Consider the following 18,109-nt stretch of genomic DNA (forward strand, 5'->3'; position numbering starts at 1 on the left):
CTGCCTGTCAAATAAATAAATAAAATCTTTGTTTAAAAAGGGGGGATCTGTAGGTGTGAGGAGGCTTCCCTTGTGACCTAATTTCAGAACCCGAAGGAACCAAACCACTGCCCCTAACACACACTTTCTTGATAGTGACCTCTAGTTCAAAGACATTAAATCAGTTGCCCAAGAGTCCCACTCAGAAAGTCAGGTCAAGACCCTCCTCTCTGGATTTCCACTTTGTCCTCTTTATGCTGCCCTATGCTGCCTCTAGCGTTAGATCAAGAAATTATAAGGAAGAGTGGGGACAGGAGAAGAGAAGCAAAGCTGGAGAGGGTCAAAGATATTCTAAGGAGATTAAAAAAAAAAAAAAAAGTGGAATCCCTAAGTCAAGATGCTGCAACTTTTCCCTGGACAAAAAAAAAAAGTAAAATAAAATAAAAAAGAAAGCACCCTGCCGGTGCTAGCACTGAAGGCACAGAACAATAACTACCTCTGAATACCTGTGATGCTTACTTTTTAACTTTGAAAGATCAGCCTAGGGGGAGAAAGTTAATCCGTTCCTTCTTGCTCTCCACACCTTCTCTGACTCAAGTGATTGTCGTTCCCCGAACATTTCGTGGACTTCTTCTTTATAACCTGGGTCTTAGACGTCTTTTCAAATCCCCCCCCCCACCCCCATCACAATTCACAAATCGTTATCCTGGGCTTTCGTAAGCTGAAACATCCACATTGGCACCTTGGGTGGACAGGATAGGTCGCTGGATTCATTTCAGCGAAAGTCCAGAGACCATGCCCGCCACTACGCCAAACCCCTCCCGGGCCCCGCCACAAACACCCACCATTTATAGACACTCGGGAGACCCTCAGAGATCATTTATGTAGAAGAAGGGGTGCATTTTGTGGCGGCTGGTGCCGTGTGGCGTGGAAAGGCGGGCGGGGGACTCCATCTGTGCCTCTGCCAAGGCGCCGAGCGGGAACAGCCTGCACGCGTCCGTGGCCGGCCTGCCCCAAGACGGCTGCCACGATCACCAACCGGGAATCGGCTGGTCCTGCTGGTGGGCAAAGGCAACGCGGCGGGGTGGAGGGCGGCGCGGAGGGTGGCGCTGGCAGAGTGAAAGGCCTCTTTGTGCGGGACTTGGGGGTAAGGAGGCGGTGAGCATGGAGAGAGCGGAGCGGGGACCCGGAGGCTGGGACTCTGGGACGCCGGTCCCCGCCACTCATCAGCGGCGCCGGAAAGATCCGGGTAGTGCCTACAGGGGGCGGTGTGGGGCTGGGAGGGGGGGTGAAGGCCCCTAGGCTTGGTCTTCTTTGAGACCTAAGGCGAGAGAAAGACACTTCGAGAACGCGGGAGGGAACTGAGTGATTTGCCTCCCCGCCCCCTTCCCTGGGTGGCCGAGAGATCGCGCTGACTGGAAGGGCGCAGCCCCTCGCCCGGCGCTCACTCAGCAGTCAGGGAGGCGAGAAAGCGGCCCCCGAGGCGGAGCCTCCGTCCTGCCCCCGGGTATCGCTGCCCCCACCTGGGGGAGAGAGGCGGGCGCCGCGCTGCCCTCCCTCTGCGCCCCCGCCGCGTGGCTTGCGGCTTATTTTCCCAGCTGGCAAGCGTCGCGCTGCAGACAAGGGAATGCCTGTGGTGAGTTGTTTATTTTGTCGAAGTTTGCGGTGGGCCAAGGGGGACGTGGGGGGCGAGCAGCAGGCAGAGGCCCGGACTGTTTTGTTTAGGTCTTGGTCCACCTGTGTGGTATAAATCTGCCAGCCTCAGGGCGGCGGGGGGCCAGGGTGAGAACACCCCAACGCTCCAAAAGGCTTCTCTTGCAGACCTAGAACCACATTTGATTCTCCACTCCTGGAATCGGCTAGATCCTAGCTGACACTACTCCCCGTACCTCGGATCATTGCTTCCTGTCCCTGCTGCGTAAACGGCTGGCGCTGTAAAGGACAGTCAGTGCCTATGACCCAGGGACAGCTGTCCATAGAAGTACCTCCAGGGTACCCTTCCCCATTTCTTGAAGATAGGCGAGCTGAGTATGTGATATGAGGGGCGCTCTTGAAACTAGTGGGAACTTGTTTTGGCGACTTGTGGTGTGAAGTCCGTTCAGGCGTGTCGGGTCTGCGGAGTACCACAAACTGGGATCCAGATTGGCCAGAGTTTCCTAGACTTGAAGCTGGGGACGGGGGCGGGGAGGAAGGTAAGCGGTTGGCTCCCAGGGGAACCCAGAGGACACCCCCCCCCCCCCCGGGGCTGATGACAGTCACCACCGCGGCCGCGTTTGCCTGGAAGAAAAGCCTAAGTACATTAGCGAGCTGGTAAAGCTTTTAAGGTCTTCTTGGGAGTCAGTGGCTGGCTAATGAGAGGTTAATTTTGTTTGGAAGAGAAGGCTGCGCTGGTTTCCTGAGATAAATGGACAGGAAGCGCATTACCTCCGCGCGCTGGCAAGCGGTTCCCAAATGCTTTTTGCACCTGCCGCTTTGAGCGGTGTGATCCGCTGCAGAGCCCGCAGGGATCGTGGGCGCCGGCTGTGTACTCTCGGGTGATGAGCCCCACTCACGCCCCGGGCCCCCTCCTTCCTGGGGCGCAGCGCTCACGCCAGGCTCTGGGGTCTTCTCTCACACCCAGGTCCTGCGTGCTCCAGAGCTCGGGGGCCCCCTGATCCCGTCAAGCCCCCTCCAGGATCGGAAGGGTTAAGAATGATGTAAGTACAATCCACTAGCTGCTTGCTGCTGGGCTGTCGGACTCCGGGCTATTTCAGCCCCCGCTTTGCGGTCACCCTGGACTAGAGAGCTGGGCGGGGGTGGGGTGGGGGGCTTACTCTAGAATGGGTAGCACAAATCGTTATCGCGGTCAGCTCCCTAGCTCCTCTGTCCTAGGTGAGCCCCTCGTGTTAGATGTCTGGAGATAAATCAACAGGGGAATAGTTAAGACAGCATGTATAATAGGTTCAGGAAAAGAAACTTCTCATTCTTATTCAGAATCCATTCATGTTGCTGGCAAGTGTTTTAATTCTGTTCACTTACACGTTCATACCATGGGATGCTTTGCTGTGTCCTCTAATTGTGCTGTTCTGGTCTCATCTTTCCTTCCTGAAAACAAAGATGAGGAGAGAAAGAGTACAAGTAACAAGAAATAGGGTGGGTGTGTGAGCTGTGCAAGCTGTCACGTCATGATTTTTTTTTTTCTGATTAAGATGTAAGACTTTTATAAGTCATTGACTTTATGGGAGGAAAATCCCCAGATTTTTCTTTACAGGATCTTAAAATCCTGCTTAACTTACAGTATTCGAGCCGGAGGAATGGATGCGCTATAAGCGACCATTCACCACGCTCTTGCTTTACAAGCCCGTTCGGGATCTTGCTAACAGTCCGAATTTACCCTGCGAGTATGTCAACTGACCTAAAGACTTGAAAACAGGAACCACCTTGCGGTTTAATTGTGAAAATTAACATTTTACTCAAGCAGGCTGAACACTTATGTGGTAATAAAAAATGAATTGTTAGCCTTATAAATCTTGGGCTTGTCAAATTTTACAACAGATGAGCAATAAAGCACCTTAGAAAAAAATGAAGTTTTCCCTCTGAAATACAGTTCCATTTCTATACAAGAATTTGTAGTGGCTCGAGGATGCCCTCTATTGATAAAATAATTTAGAGCACTGTGTGTTTAAGGAGCAGTATAAGGAGGTGGGGAAGAAGTGGCAGGGGGAGAAACCAGTGAAAGTAATGATAGCGGAAAAAAAACCCACCTAAACTGAATTTGATCTTAACTTTTGGTTATGTGTTTTGAAGTATGATCAATAAAGTGGCATGCTTCTTTCATAAGGGTCGAATTAAATCTTGGGTTAAGGGAAAAGAAACATCTTATTGTTAGTTTTTGTTAGCAAAATACTTTGAAAAACTGCTCAGATTTGGTTTATTTTAAAAGATGTTTACCAGCATTTCACTAATTTCAGTTCATGTATTTCATGTAAGAATTGCAAGAGAATAAATTTTTGGTCTCATAGTATTTACTCCACAATACTATCTAAAAATCATTATCAGATAACTCTGCCTGCGAAAAGTCATTTCTCCAGGCAACTCTGAAGCTATTATTAAGCATATTATGGATATACACAAGGTTTGGATTATATCTTGGGCAGTGAAAGGTGTGTTTACCACTTGAGTCATCATAGTATGTAATAGGTAAGTAATGAAAAGTTACAGTAAAAATAGATAGACATCCTTCATTAGGGACCTAGTGGTTTGTACAGTTCATAATGTGTCTAATGAGTAAGCCGGAGTGATCGAAGGGTTGCCCTCAATTATCCTAGTCCATTGATTAGCACATTGTTACATGTGGAGTATTAACGTGTCGGTGGTTGATACGAAATTGCTAATTAGAGATTATGAGTAGTGAACCGGTAGGGTTGCAAACTGCAATTTGGCTAGAAGTGAATTTAAAACGGCAACCCCGAGCCCCTCGGAGGAATGGCAAAGGCAAGGACAGTGGAAGTAGCTCCTAGTCTTTGAAGCCATTCTTTAGATTAGATACCACTTCGCACCTACTGATAACAAATTGGAACCTATCATCAACCTCACAACATGCTTTCCTGTGACAAGATTTGGCAACCTCTTTCCTGGCACACGACCGGGTCTTTTCCCCCTCGTTTTTGGATCTATCCAAGTGACAAAAGTAGAAAGTGACCTGCCATTGAATTACTATGCTAATAGACTAAGAAAAATCGTGGAAAAGCCGCCGAGCAACAAGAAACGGTGGCGTAATTACTCCACACTGCATTAAAAACTCACTATCCTCATTAACCTAATTACATTGTAACCGAACACGTCGGAGTTCGCCCACTCTCAGACTCCTCCCCGCTGCTTTCAGGAAGGGAAACGTCAGAGGAACAATAACGCCAGAGCCCCGCACAAGCCGCCCGCGAATTCCGCCGGGCGCTGGTGGGTCCCTTCCCAGCCCTTCCGATCTGTTCCCGACCGCAGGTCGCGTTCGGATTTCCAACGCCTCTGGGCGCTAGCTTTACAGAAGGTCGGGAAAAGGCTCGGAACGCGGTTCCGCAGATGTGATTGGCTGCGAGGGGACCTGCCGCACGGCTCCGGGTAAAAGCGCCCGCTTCCTCTCAGGAGCCGGGGCTGGCGCGGGAGGGACAGAGTGGGGGTGATTTAGAACACACACACACACACACACACACACACACACACACACACACATACACACACACACACACACACACACACACACAGACACCAAAAAACCTTCAGGGGAAGTTAAACCCGATCAACATTAATTAAAGGGGAAGTCAAAAGCGGGTGCTTTTGTTAACGCCGACAAGAGAGTTGCCGTCGGCAGTTTCTGTCGGGCACGAGGAAACAGTAGATCGCGGAAAGGGGAGAGAAGCGGAGGGAGCAGGAGGGAGGTTGAGCCCGGGCGCGGCGGACCGGACTCTCACCCTGCGGACGCGGAACTCGAATTACAACGAGTACGCTGAGGGCGGGTGGAGGTGCGGGGGGCGGGCGCTTTGGGCCCTGCGAGTGGCGGGCTGGGCCCAGAGGTCCCGCGCTTCCAGCCAATGGGGTTGGAGGGAGGGGCTAGGCCGGAGGGGTGGGGACGACGTGGATTGGCGCATGTAGGGAGGGCGGGGCGGCAGTGCGGGGCTGAGATTGATTGACCGCAGGTCCGCCGCGCAGATATCCGGGATGCCAGCGGCTTCTCGTTAGGGCTGGGCGCGCCTCCGGTGGGTCCACGCCCGCTGAGCCCACGCTGGCCGGGACCCGGGCGCCCGCGCTTTTGGGGCCGGGCTCAGCGCTAAGCTCACGGTCTTTGTGTCTTTTCTCCCGCCCCCTCTGCCCCGCCCGCCGCCTCCGGCCGCCGCGATGCCGCTGCGCCCCGTTGCCGCCGCCGCCGCCGCCTCGCTCCGCCCGCGGCGCGCTTTTCGCTGCGGCGGTGGCGGCGGCCCGTACCCGACGCGGGCCTGAAGGAGGAAGAAGAGGAAGCGAGGAGCGTCCCCCAGTCCATGCCGCAGCCACGGCCACGGCCACGAACCCGACACGGCGCCCGCGCCGCCGCCCTCGCCGGAGCCCACGAGACCTGCATGGACGGGCATGGGCTTGAGAGCAGCACCTTCCTGCGCCGCTGCCGCCGCCTCCGCTGCCGCCGCCGGGGCTGAGCAGCGCCGCCGCCCCCAGCTCTGCCCGCCGCCCCTGGCGTTGCTGCTGCTGCTACTGCTCAGCCTCGGGCTGCTCCACGCAGGTATGAGGCGCGCGCGCGAGGGGAGCCAGCCCGGGGCCGAGTGCTTTGTTCCCAAACACCCCGGTCCCGAAGGCACACGTTGGGGCAGAAGGGCGGCGTGGCGTGGCGAGACGGGAGAGGCCTCCCGGGCTCCAGACCTGCACCTTTGCCGGGCTCGGGGCGCGGCGGCAGGAGCACACCCGCGGGGTCGAGCGGCGCGCCCAGGGCGCAGTGGAGAGGCCTCTTTCCCTCCCTCCTTTTCCCTCCCTCGGGTTTCCCCGCCTTCGACTGGGACCGTTGGTAAATCTCCTTCCCAACAGCCGCTTATCAAAGATTTAGAGCGCGGGGGCGGCGGGGGCTGCGCCCCCGGGACAAATGTTCCGGGTGCTTTATTGCTCACTGTCGCGGTGTTTACTGAAAGTCAGGCTGGGATCAGGTTTCCGCCGCCGCCGCCGCCCCCTTCGAGGGGAGACCGGGAGCCTTGTGCTGCTGCTCTGGAGTTGGGGGTGGCCGTGAGGGGGAGAAATGGCCCCACGTGTAGAGATTCTCAGCGGAATTGGAAAACCGGGGGCGGGGGGGTGAATCTCGAAGTAACTTAAACGTCTTTCACCGAGGAATTTCTTTCGTATTTGCGAAAGCTGCTTTTAATTCCGCTTTCACCCTCTTTGGGGGAAACTCGTGCTTTGTGGCTCGCCGCGTGTTTTCGGGTTCCAGGAGGGGGTTGACAGATGGCACAAGGCTTTCTGGAGGCCGGCGCTCCCCCCGTGGAAGCAAGAGTGAGTTGTCTGGTCCTCCCGAAGTAGGCCCGCAGACGAGCCTTCTCGCAGGTGGTACTTATTTTTCTTGTGAAATAAGTTGCATTAACCCAATGTTCTGTGTGCGTTGTATCTCAAGAAAGCCTGGGGTGGGGATATTTAGGACCTTCTTTCTAAGTAAGGACCACGTCGAGGAGTTTGTCTCAAGAATTTATTCAGTGTCAGGCTGAAAGATAAATTCTGTTTTGAGAACAACTAGAGCATGAGATAAGTTTTTCTTCGAGACTTTTTTTTTTTTTTTTTTTTTTTTTTTTTTTTTTTTGTCTTGTATTTTATGACCACAGTCTCAACGGCTCTCTGATCTGGAGAATCCTGAACTGTAATGCCACCCAACTGTGTGGAGTAGTATTTATTTATTAAGTCATAGCAGCCTTGCTAAAAATCTGGGAGGTCTTCTAAGTCATGGGGGAAAAAATGTGGCATTTGAGGAGACTTAATTTACGTTTCGTTGCATTATGATGGAACAGCTGCGTTTTAACACTCACTTGGGGAAACATAGGGTGGGATAGTAAGTGATTAAGTAAGTGATAGTAAGTGATAAACCTTACCGCGATTAAGGTTTTAAATGAGTGACTTTAGAATCTTAGTAATGTCAACCTGTTTACAGTCACATGGAAATTTTTAATCATGTGTCAAAAGCTACATTCAGGAGCATTTTGTGTGAAGAATCTGTCTTCTTAATGTCAAAGTGTATGTTTCTTGAAATGGAAATTGAAGTATTCTTTAGGACTGTGTGTCCCTCATGACTGCTTGGATATTGTTTCCCTTCCTTGTCAGAGGGTTCTAAGACAAAATTGGAATGTGGTCCTTGAAAACTTCTTTTCTGGCCAGTAATGAAAAACTGAAGTTGTTACAATGTTTAATGTGAGCTGCCTTATTTCAAAACTTGGGATGAGAAACTCCTCTCAGTATCTTCCTGGGTCTTCACTAAAGTCACCATTGGATTCTACCTAGAGTTTCCGTGGTGAGTGATACCTGTGGACAACTTGTTGGGGTGGAATGATTAATTTGGTTACAAGGGGGGAAAAAAAAAAGGCTCCATTATTGAAAGATTTCTTTGAAGAGTGTTGGTATTGAAATGCAAAGATTGTTTTCTCTTCAGAGAGCCTAGTGGAGTGCTCTTTGCAGATGGGCTACCATATGTTTTATGCCTGGATCCGTATAATTTGCCTCGGCACCCCATATGGCCCTGCGTTTCACTTAATTCAGCTTCAGCATATCTTATTTCTTTTATTATAAACTGGTGATTGTGCAGCAAATTCACTCGTGCAGTCCTGGCCTCAAGGAAATGGTCTTGAATGGTGAGGTCTTTGAATCATTAACGGAAGCTGTAGACCCACAAATCCTTTAGCACTTTCATTAACTGGAATGAAAACACTATCACACCAATCATTGATCATCTGACTTGAAAAATGGAGACATCTGTAACAGCAGAGTTTGTTTTCTGCCCTAGGAAATAAAAAAAGTCCTTTCATCCCCCCTCCCTCACATCCACTCTAAGCAAATCTCTACAATTCCTGAATGGAGATGCAATATAGGAGTTACTTGCTTACTCATACTCTTCATGGCTTTGTTCGCTACATCCTTGAGATTGTTTCTGCTCTGCATTGTCTTGGCATCTTGACAGGAAGCTTACTTTACCGCCTGCAACAGGCAAAGTGTGCGCTGTCATTATAAATTCATGAAGCCGGGATATTTCTGGGTGTATGCTGCGAATTAGTCATTATACAGGAGCCTGTGATGGGCTGAAACTGCTGACCCAGATGCACTCTCTAGTTAGTCCTCCTCTTTTCCCATCATCTCTATTTGAAAAGGCTGTTGGAAACCTCATCCCACGCAAAAGAACACAAGGAGTTCTATTTGATGTGACATTTCTCAAAAGAACTGGCACCTGCCTGCTGGGAAAAAGGGAGAGGGGAGGAGGATAAGGAAGGCAAAGGAGGTGGGAGTCTATATCGTACTTCTCTCCCGAACAGTTACATCTGCATCTCATGCTCTTCTTACTTTGGATATTTTATGACTATTTAAAATAATTATAAGTAAATGTATGCTCGGAAGGATTTTATAGACCATAAAAAGAACAAATAGGCATTGCAAGTTTAGCGGAAAGTTCCCGTCCTGTCATTTATTCATAGTCTAGGAGCTGTTCTTTACTCACTGATCTTGGCCCAGTTTTTATTTCCTTGCTTTCTGCTGGCTGTGAAATCTTATTTAAGAAGAAAAAAATAATAATTGGTAGAAGAGTTGTCTTTTTTTAAGTTGTCAGCTATTGTTGTGAGAATCAGGAATTTAAAGCATCTGTGACCTGAGGAAGGAAAAGATTTGAGGAAAGGCACTTTATCCTGGACTTTGTTCTAGCTGTTTATGATCCAGCCACGACAAGGCTTTTAATATCCCTTTGTCTTGATTGTTCCAATATGTAAAATGGCTCTAATGCCTTTGAGGTTGTTGGTTGGTTTTTGGTTTTTTAAGTCAAACGGTTGAAAAGGACTTGATCTACTTTGGAGAGAGAAATTCTGTAAATATAGGAGCTGCTTTTGTCAACTCTAGAACGAGCCAACATGAGATAGGCCAAACATATGAAGGTGTTTTTGTGATTTTTTTTTTTTTTTAATGGGATTTAGTGATAGCTGTAAGTCCATAGCCCCAAAACAGTAATTTTTTTTTTTTTAAACTCACATTAGAGCCCAATCTAGACTACATTTTTCCCTTCTTGGTCTTTGAAATGTAAAAACGGTGGGAGAGGTGGCTTGAGGGGTTGTCATCCCCCAGTCTTTTCTGCTTAACTCAAGCCAGAAACAGAGATTACAGGTTATTCCATTCAGGTTTAAAAGCACCTTAATACTGGAAAGATTATAAAGTATTTTTCTAAAATGATACTAGGGTTAATTTTAAGTCTTCATCAGCTGAAGTCCTAAATCTTGATACTATCCTGAAATTTATCCCCACATCTTAAAATAATTACATATTTAACATATATTCTTTTTTCCCCATCACTTTGAATAAGAATTATAAAATATTTTATGCCTGGAGCAAATCACAAAAACAACCTCCTCTCATTTCTGAGCTGAGGAGTCAGACTTGAAAGTATGGAAAGTTACTCCAGTTTAGAGACCTAAAAAGAATGTTTAAGTAACACAAAGTACGTGTTAAAATTAGTTTCTATAAAACTTGAGGTGGATGTTTAGGAAAAGTATTTTCCTTTTCAGTAATTCTAGCATTCCCAGTTTATGGGTCAGAATATAAAACTGGCGCACACAACTGACCTAGTATTGGCAATTCTTGTATCTTTTTATGCTTTGAGAGGTTTTTAATTTTTTAAAAAAGAGTTTTTTGAGAGAGAGTGTGCATGTGGTAGGGCAGGGGTGGTGGGGGAAGGCAGGCAGGAGGAGCAGAGGAAGAGGGACTAGCAGACTTCACAGTGAGCTGGGCATGGGGCTCAATCCCAAGATGATGAGATTCTCACCTGAGCTGAAATCAAGAGTTTGGTGTTCAACCAGCTGAGCCACCCAGGCGCCTCTTAATTTTTTTATATGAGGACCTAGTGGCAAAACATAATTTGAAAATTGACTTTTTTAAAAAATAAGGCAGTTGGAGTTGGGGTTTTTTTTTTTTAATTATTTTAGCTTTGCTTTAATCATTAGGTGTATCTGAACTGTTGACTTAAGGAAAGAAGTCATTTATATATACTCTAAGAATTCTGTGTGCTGTAGTTCCCTGGTTCTCTTTCTTTTTAGATTTTATTTATTTATTTGACAGACAGCGATCACAAGTAGGCAGAGAGAGAGAGAGAGAGAGAGAGAGAGAGGAGGAAGCAGGCTCCCTGCTGAGCAGAGAGCCCGGATGTGTGGCTGGATCCCAGGACTCTGGGATCATGACTTGAGCCGAAGGCAGAGGCTGTAACCCACTGAGCCACTCAGGCTCCCCCCCTGGTTCTCTTTCTAATAAAACAGTCAGTGGAATCAACTGTCCTTGCAGTATGATTTCAATCTGGTGTTCTTTTTGATTTAGTGTACCTTTCCTGATGACCTACTTGTGACCTGGGATCCAGTAGTGATGGATGTTAAGGGAGAAGTAAATACACAGCTTGATCCAATGAGTCACTCTGTCTTTTTAAGAGAACAGTTAGATTTCAGAGCATCCAGGAGATTGTCAGTTTATGTTCAGTTCCTTAATAAACACCCCTAAGGAAATACAGAATAACTTAGTACCTGGATTTTTTCTTGTTACCCTGTAGCTGTACTAGAGTCAGGTAAAGGGGTTTTAACTAATCATGCTATAATTTAGGGGTCCCAACCTGAGGCGTGGAGCCTTAATTGTGGTTTTGTGCATAGACGCTGTGCTTTCCAAAGCAAATGACTTACGCCCTTTCCAAAATCAAAACAAAGGTTCACATCTTTGGCTTGGCCTTAGAGCAAAGGAATCTTTTTCAAAATCTGTAAACAATAGCAGGGGTGAAAAGGTACTCCATTTAGCCATTCCCTTATAATTTTCATGTAAGAATACTGGACCAGACTCGTGTTCACTCACAGCAGCTCATGATTTCAAGTTTTAAGGTAACTAATTGCATGCAGTTTTTCTCCCAGTGGCTGAGACATGTGGAAGCACAATGCAACCCTATTTCTGAAGGCCTTCTTAAAATAGGAGGGTATGCTATAGAACAGTTTCCAAAGGAGGATGTCATTTTCTCATGAAGCCCAGGAAGTTGCAAAGCATTCAAAAAAATGTTGGGTCTTATCTTCTTTCTCATAGGTGACTGCCAACAGCCGGCCCAATGTCGAATCCAGAAATGTACCACGGACTTTGTGGCCCTGACTTCGCACCTGAACTCTGCCATTGACGGCTTTGACTCTGAGTTTTGCAAGGCTCTGCGTGCCTATGCTGGCTGCACCCAGCGAACTTCAAAAGCCTGCCGTGGTAACCTGGTATACCATTCTGCTGTGTTGGGTATCAGTGACCTCATGAGCCAGAGGAATTGTTCTAAGGACGGACCCACATCCTCTACCAACCCTGAAGTGACCCATGACCCTTGTAACTATCACAGCCACGCAGGAGCCAGAGAACACGGGGGAGGGGATCTGAACCCTCCTGGTTACCTTTTTTGTGGCTTGTTCGGAGATCCTCACCTTAGAACTTTCAAGGATCACTTTCAGACGTGCAAAGTGGAAGGAGCCTGGCCACTCATAGATAATAATTATCTTTCAGTTCAAGTGACGAATGTGCCTGTGGTCCCTGGATCCAGTGCTACTGCTACAAATAAAGTAAGTATACTTTTTTTCTTTCTGACTTGTAACTTGAAGGTGTTTGATTCTTAAGACAATTTTTTTTCCCCTTTGGACAATTCTTGAAGTATGATACAGAAGACCTAGTTTAAAAGGAACCTTTTCTTGTTTTTGGCAAGCAGTTAACAGGGTGAATGGAGGATTAAATGAAAATTTTTGTAAAGGATTTCTCACTGGAATCTTAGGGCTTATGTAAAATGTGGGTCTAAGTTTAAGCAGTGATACGAAAAATTTAAAAAATACAAGTTGAGTTTCTATGGAAAGACAGGTTGGTTTAAGGGGAAAATGTATACTTTTTTTTTGTGGTGTCTTTTTTGAGTGTGATTCTTGTCACTTTGGTTTCTAAATCCATATTCTGACTTTTCAGATGACTCACTTGGGTGTTCTGAGAAAGCTCTGAAACCTGGGGCAATGGCCCGTCAGGAAACATAATTTATTGGAAATTTGGAAACTGTAGTAAAAATACAATGGCTATAGGCCAGCTTCCTAGTGGCAAACCCAGAGTATTTTTGTTATTAACCTTGTCATGACTAAGCAATTTTAGAATTGGGTATTGTGGAGCAGTGATATATAATGTGTATGTAATCTCAGGAAAACAATTTAATGAAGAAGCCGGGGGGAAAACTGACAAAAGTAAGTTCAGCTAACCCTGCCTGTCTGTATTCTTGTTTGTTTGTTTTAAAGAAACTGATACCTAATAGAGTTTATTTAAATCAACTTTAAGGTGCCAGTGTCCGTGCAAATGGGTGAAGAGCTAGGAACAAGGTTCCCAGTTGCCAGTGAGTACTAATTCAGGCATTAGTAAGTAAATGTAGAGGTCAGAAAAGGTTTTCCAGAAGAAAGACTGTCCCAAGTAACCAGCTTCTTCCCAGTCTCCCCTAATCACAAAAATCACACAGAACTGTTTCATCTTGCTCAATTTCCTTTATTCATCAGTTGGTTTAGACTAAAATGTAATTGACAAGGATCAAGCTTTAGTAATATTTATGACTGTTCTTTTGATTCCAGAATACCCTCCCTTGCCTCCAAACATGGGTGGCATGTTTTTTAAGTGAATTTGAATTATTTTACTTGGCATTTTGAGGAGGTAATTTTATAGCACCTCCAGAGATACCTAGAGACACCCAGGGGTCTCACAAATCTAAGATTAGAAGTCGTTGCTCAAAACAAAGAAGTCTGTTACATTAGTCCAGACATCTAGGGGAACTCAAAAATGTTTACACTTCAGCTCCCAGTAAAAGCCCAGGCTTTGCCTTTCCAAATCCTACATCTCATATAAACCTTTCCTCCACTGGTTTTTATAAGTATGTAAATGATTTTTCCTATCTGTATGTTAAAATATGTGCCGGCTATAAGTTGCGGTAGAAAGTTACACAATTATGAAGTTATAAGACAAACTATGGCCAAAAATCCATCATTGCTGCAGCGTCTTAGGGCATAAAACCTGGGAATAGCCTTTAGGGAAAACGTGAGATCAAAAAAGCAGTTCCACTGCGAATGGAGAAAGTCGTCATCGATGGTGTAGGTAACTGAGGGCTTGGAGGGCCGTCAGCGGTACTTTGGAGAGGAGCAGGTGCTTTGTGCATGGGGAAATACTCAAGCCTTAAATTTAATTTTCCGTGCCTTCCATCCAATCGTGTGTCACTTCTACTTGTTAATTAGCCTTTCAGAATTCTGTACTTTTTAGTGATTGTTTTGGAATTAATTGGAACAACTAGTTACCTTTCAAGTATCAATATTCTATAAATGGAACAGTTGACACTGAAGTTCTTTAGGTTGGGATCCATTTCATTTGTGATCAGGTCTGCCATCGTTTTTAGCAAATGAATAAGAAGTACAGCTTCATTTTCTCCTACAGTTTGATGAGGATCAAAAGTTTTGCCCTTTCCAAAAGGGATGAGGGAGGCAAGCTGTCCTCTGACTTAAATTCCAGCAGACAATGAGAATACTTGGTCTTTAAGTGCACTGTTGGAAAGTAATTCCCACATCTGGTGACCATGCTGTTCAGGAGCCCATGACTCTGTGGTTTCACCTGCCTCTGATAGTTGTGGGGTTTTTTTCCTTCTGTTTTTTGCAGCTCTCCCCAAAGCTCCCAAAAGCATCTGGAAAGTTACTGCCAAAGACCTATCTCCGTGATGATGTCACCTGTGCTGGTGAAGCACAACTAAAACCCTAAAATTTTGCAGTGCAATTTCCTTTTACCTACCCAGAGCCAAAATGAAATCTTTTAAAAATTCTAAGCAATGAAAAAATGATGGTAATAAAAATAACACTGAGGCAAAAAATACATTTGAAGTTCCCCAAAAGATCTGATTTTTTTTTTTTAATGTCTACTGCAATACTTAAAAAAAAAAAAAAAAACCTTTCAGAAGATTTTTTTGTACAGGTCTCTGCTCTACTGAGCCCACAAACACGTACATAGACCAGCTGCTTGGTAACTTAGCACTGCACTTGACAGATACCGTATCGTCCTTGGGGTCAGACATTTTTAATGACCTGTGTGCTGGTGTCACTAGCTGGAAAAGCTGACCAGTGCTGTGGTAGACGATGGTCAGCTGTGCTGCTGAAATTGTCGTCTGTAAGCACTTACTCATTTCAATACCTTCAGCACTGAACTAAGTCACTGAGCCAGGGTTTGAGGCACAGTGAGGTCCTTAAGACACTACCTCAATCCTGGGAACGTGGCTCCATGAGCAAGCAGTCTCGGGGTCCTCTTTGTGATCCCTAATTGCCCTCAGGTACCTTTCTCTCATCACAAAAAGACAAAAGGTGAGGGGAAAAATATCTAAACTGAATAAAAGAAAGTGAAGTCTTCTGCATTCAAGGGGCCATTTCTTTGTTAAGCCTTTTCCTTCATCCACAGAGCAGGCAGCGAGTTTAGGGCAGCTAGACCTGCGACACTCGGCAGTGTGACCTTAGCTCCCCCCCATCTCCTCTCTGTCCCCCTGCCCTGGGAACCTTAGTGTGGCGCTACAGGTATACTTCCTAAAGTATAGGAAGGCCATTCGTGCTTTTAGCCATACACACACACACACACACACCACCACCACCACCCCTTAGCCCCCCACCGCCCCCTATCCTGCGCCTGTCTCCCTCTCTTCAGAGGAGTCTTATGTGGTTTTCACTTTGCCAGGAGGTGTGCTCCTAAAGGGGAGGCCAGGGCTAGCTTTCTGTCTCCACCTCAGGGGCTGCGGGGCTTTCTGGCACACCTTCCCACCTCCACGGAGATCCACACCAGCTCCGGGCCATCTCCCCCACCTGTGGCTGTGAGCGGCGGCTGCAGGCCTGCAGGCCCTGGAGAGGAGAGACCAGAGGGACGGGCTTAGAACTGGCAGAGTTGGCTAAATAGGAAAGAAAAGCAGTTTTTATTTTGCGGGGTGGAGGAAACTTTTTAGGTTCCAAAGAGGACACGTGTACCTAGCTCACCTGGGCCTCAGACCGGTAACTAGGCTAGATCACCTGTGCAGACGGTTATCTCCTATCCCACCTCTTGCGAAGTCCCTTTGCCAGCCCCTTCGTCTCCTGTGTGTCTGTTTCTGTTCACGTGCACTCTACGGATTTGTGTATGCCATGGCTCCAGAAGGTGATTTTGCGGTAAATTCTCTGATGAGATTCTGTACAGATACGTTCCTAGCCGTGTGTATTAAGATTGCCAGTCTCTCGGGTACATTTCAAGTGATTCCTTTTCCAAAGAACTTTAGGAATGCATTTACTGTACACCTAAACAATGGGAATACGTTTCAAACTTACTTTTTACAAGTGCTTTGGATACCTCTGGTTTATTTTTCTGTTTGTTTTAATGTAATCGTGTCCTTTTCCATCCCTCCAGCTTTGTCATGCTGTCCTTCAATCTCAGTAAAACAAGATGACAACTAGAAGGGGAGGTGGGGGGTTGACAGCAGGTTCCTTTATAGATCTGCTACAAAAATTTCCATACTTCCTCCTTGACTGAAAAATGGTTTACCTTAAAGTGTTTGCGTTTGGGAACGAGGTGTGTTGTCTGTCTGCACCAGGCCAGGTGACTGCAGACCAGCTGGGGGAGCGCTCCCCACACGCCTTCGCATGTTACTTCTATGGCTCAGGGCTTCCAGCTCCTGGTAATCCCAGGGGCAGGAGCACCAGTGCCTATCCAAAGCGTGGGAAGAGGGCCAGGCCTGGCAGTTATCTATTTTTTAAAGTCCCTCAGTCCCAGTTTCCAGCTACTTTCTGGGAAATGGCCTGAAAATTATTATAATTATCCCTCAATCTCAGATTCCAGCTACTTTCTGGGAAATGCCTGAAAACTTGGACTGGTTGATGATAGTAGAGATCATCTAAGGAAGACTTAGATTGTTCGGTTTGTTCTTGCTTTCCCTCTCCTTCCTTCAAACTGTGTAACCCAAGGTGTTCCCTCACAACAAGACATCCTCTTTTGTGGGGTCCTAGAGGCTGAGTTGAGTCCTCCCCTCTTTACTGATGCCCCATCGCTTGTAGTTGCTGTTCACAGCAGTATACAGGCTTGTTAACTAGTGTTCTGGAACCATTCTCTATTGGAGAATAGGGGAAAAGCCACCAGGCCTGCCTGCATTTCAAAGGCTTTCAACTGTCATTTTAAGCAATTTCTGGATCAAGGTTGGAGAAACCATCCTCCTTAAACCCCAGGCCAAGTGCATCTTCTTTGTGGCCAAGTGTTTGTCCCCCCACTATGTTTTTTAGTATCTTTATAGAGATAGTCTGAGCTACACATAGTGATCATTCTTATTTTTATCAACTAAAGACAATGCCTCATACTCCAGCGGCAGGATTGTATTGTGTATCTATGGACACTGTTCTTGGATGTTGCATTGTTACAGAGAGGGCAGTGGTGTTTTCCTTAAAATTCTAGAGCCCTGGGGCGCCTGGGTGGCTCAGTGGGTTAAACCCTCTGCCTTTGGCTCAGGTCATGATCCCAGGGTCCTGGGATCGAGCCCCACATCGGGCTCTCTGCTCAGCAGGGAGCCTGCCTCCCCCTCTCTCTCTGCCTGCCTCTCTACCTACTTGTGATCTCTTTTGTCAAATAAATAAATAAAATCTTTTAAAAAGCCCTGTCTTTCCAGAGATCACAAACTTTCTTGCAGATACATTGCTACTAACTTTTTTTTTTTTTTTTTTTAGATTTTATTTATTTATTTGACAGAGAGAAATCACAAGTACACTGAGAGGCAGAGAGAGAGAGAGAAGGAAGCAGGCTCCCTGCTGAGCAGAGAGCCCGATGCGGGACTCGATCCCAGGACCCTGAGATCATGACCTGAGCCGAAGGCAGCAGCTTAACCCACTGAGCCACCCAGGCGCCCCGCTACTAACTTTTAATGGCTAAAATTGCTCTTTCTTTTGTTAGGAGTATCTGTTACATAGGAAATTCTTGCCATCTCTTTATAATAGCTCCTTATCTTGGTCTTCGTTTTTGCAAAAATGGTTACCAAACAGAAAGAAACTGATTGAGGCATATTGGGGAACAGATGGGGAAGAAGTTTGCAGTTGTAGCTTCCTGCTCAGTGTAGCCTTTTCTCTGATAAAAATGTATGATTAGGGCGCCTGGGTGGCTCAGTGGGTTAAGCCGCTGCCTTCGGCTCAGGTCATGATCTCAGGGTCCTGGGATCAAGTCCCACATCGGGCTCTCTGCTCAGCAGGGAGCCTGCTTCCTCCTCTCTCTCTCTGCCTACTTGTGATCTCTCTCTGTCAAATAAATAAATAAAATCTTTTTTTAAAAAAATGTATGATTAACTCAGCATTGCATTGGAACCCACTGTGTGTCACAGGGCCCCCTGTGGGGGTGAGGGAGATACAGGGGG

The 18,109-nt window shown here is 46.9% G+C and overlaps 1 protein-coding gene across 5 annotated transcripts in view; it reads left to right on the top strand.

Annotated features, from left to right (window-relative positions):
* Positions 1 to 919: 919 nt before the first annotated feature.
* RGMB (repulsive guidance molecule BMP co-receptor b) overlaps positions 920 to 18,109 on the top strand; it is a 30,938-nt gene continuing 13,748 nt past the window's right edge. Inside the window, exons 1-4 of one of the 5 annotated variants that reach the window (XM_059418286.1) lie at positions 920 to 1,040; positions 2,600 to 2,675; positions 5,952 to 6,223; positions 11,770 to 12,278. In XM_059418286.1, the coding sequence (XP_059274269.1) occupies positions 2,671 to 2,675; positions 5,952 to 6,223; positions 11,770 to 12,278 (786 nt within the window). In that variant the 5' untranslated portion in view covers positions 920 to 1,040; positions 2,600 to 2,670. Of the gene's footprint in view, positions 1,041 to 1,107; positions 1,127 to 1,157; positions 1,229 to 1,400; positions 1,616 to 2,599; positions 2,676 to 5,951; positions 6,224 to 11,769; positions 12,279 to 18,109 lie in introns of those variants that run through there. The other 4 variants (XM_059418287.1, XM_059418284.1, XM_059418285.1 and 1 more) reach the window with 4 other exon arrangements.

This window comes from Mustela nigripes, chromosome 12, assembly GCF_022355385.1.
Source record: "Mustela nigripes isolate SB6536 chromosome 12, MUSNIG.SB6536, whole genome shotgun sequence".
NCBI lineage: Eukaryota > Metazoa > Chordata > Mammalia > Carnivora > Mustelidae > Mustela > Mustela nigripes.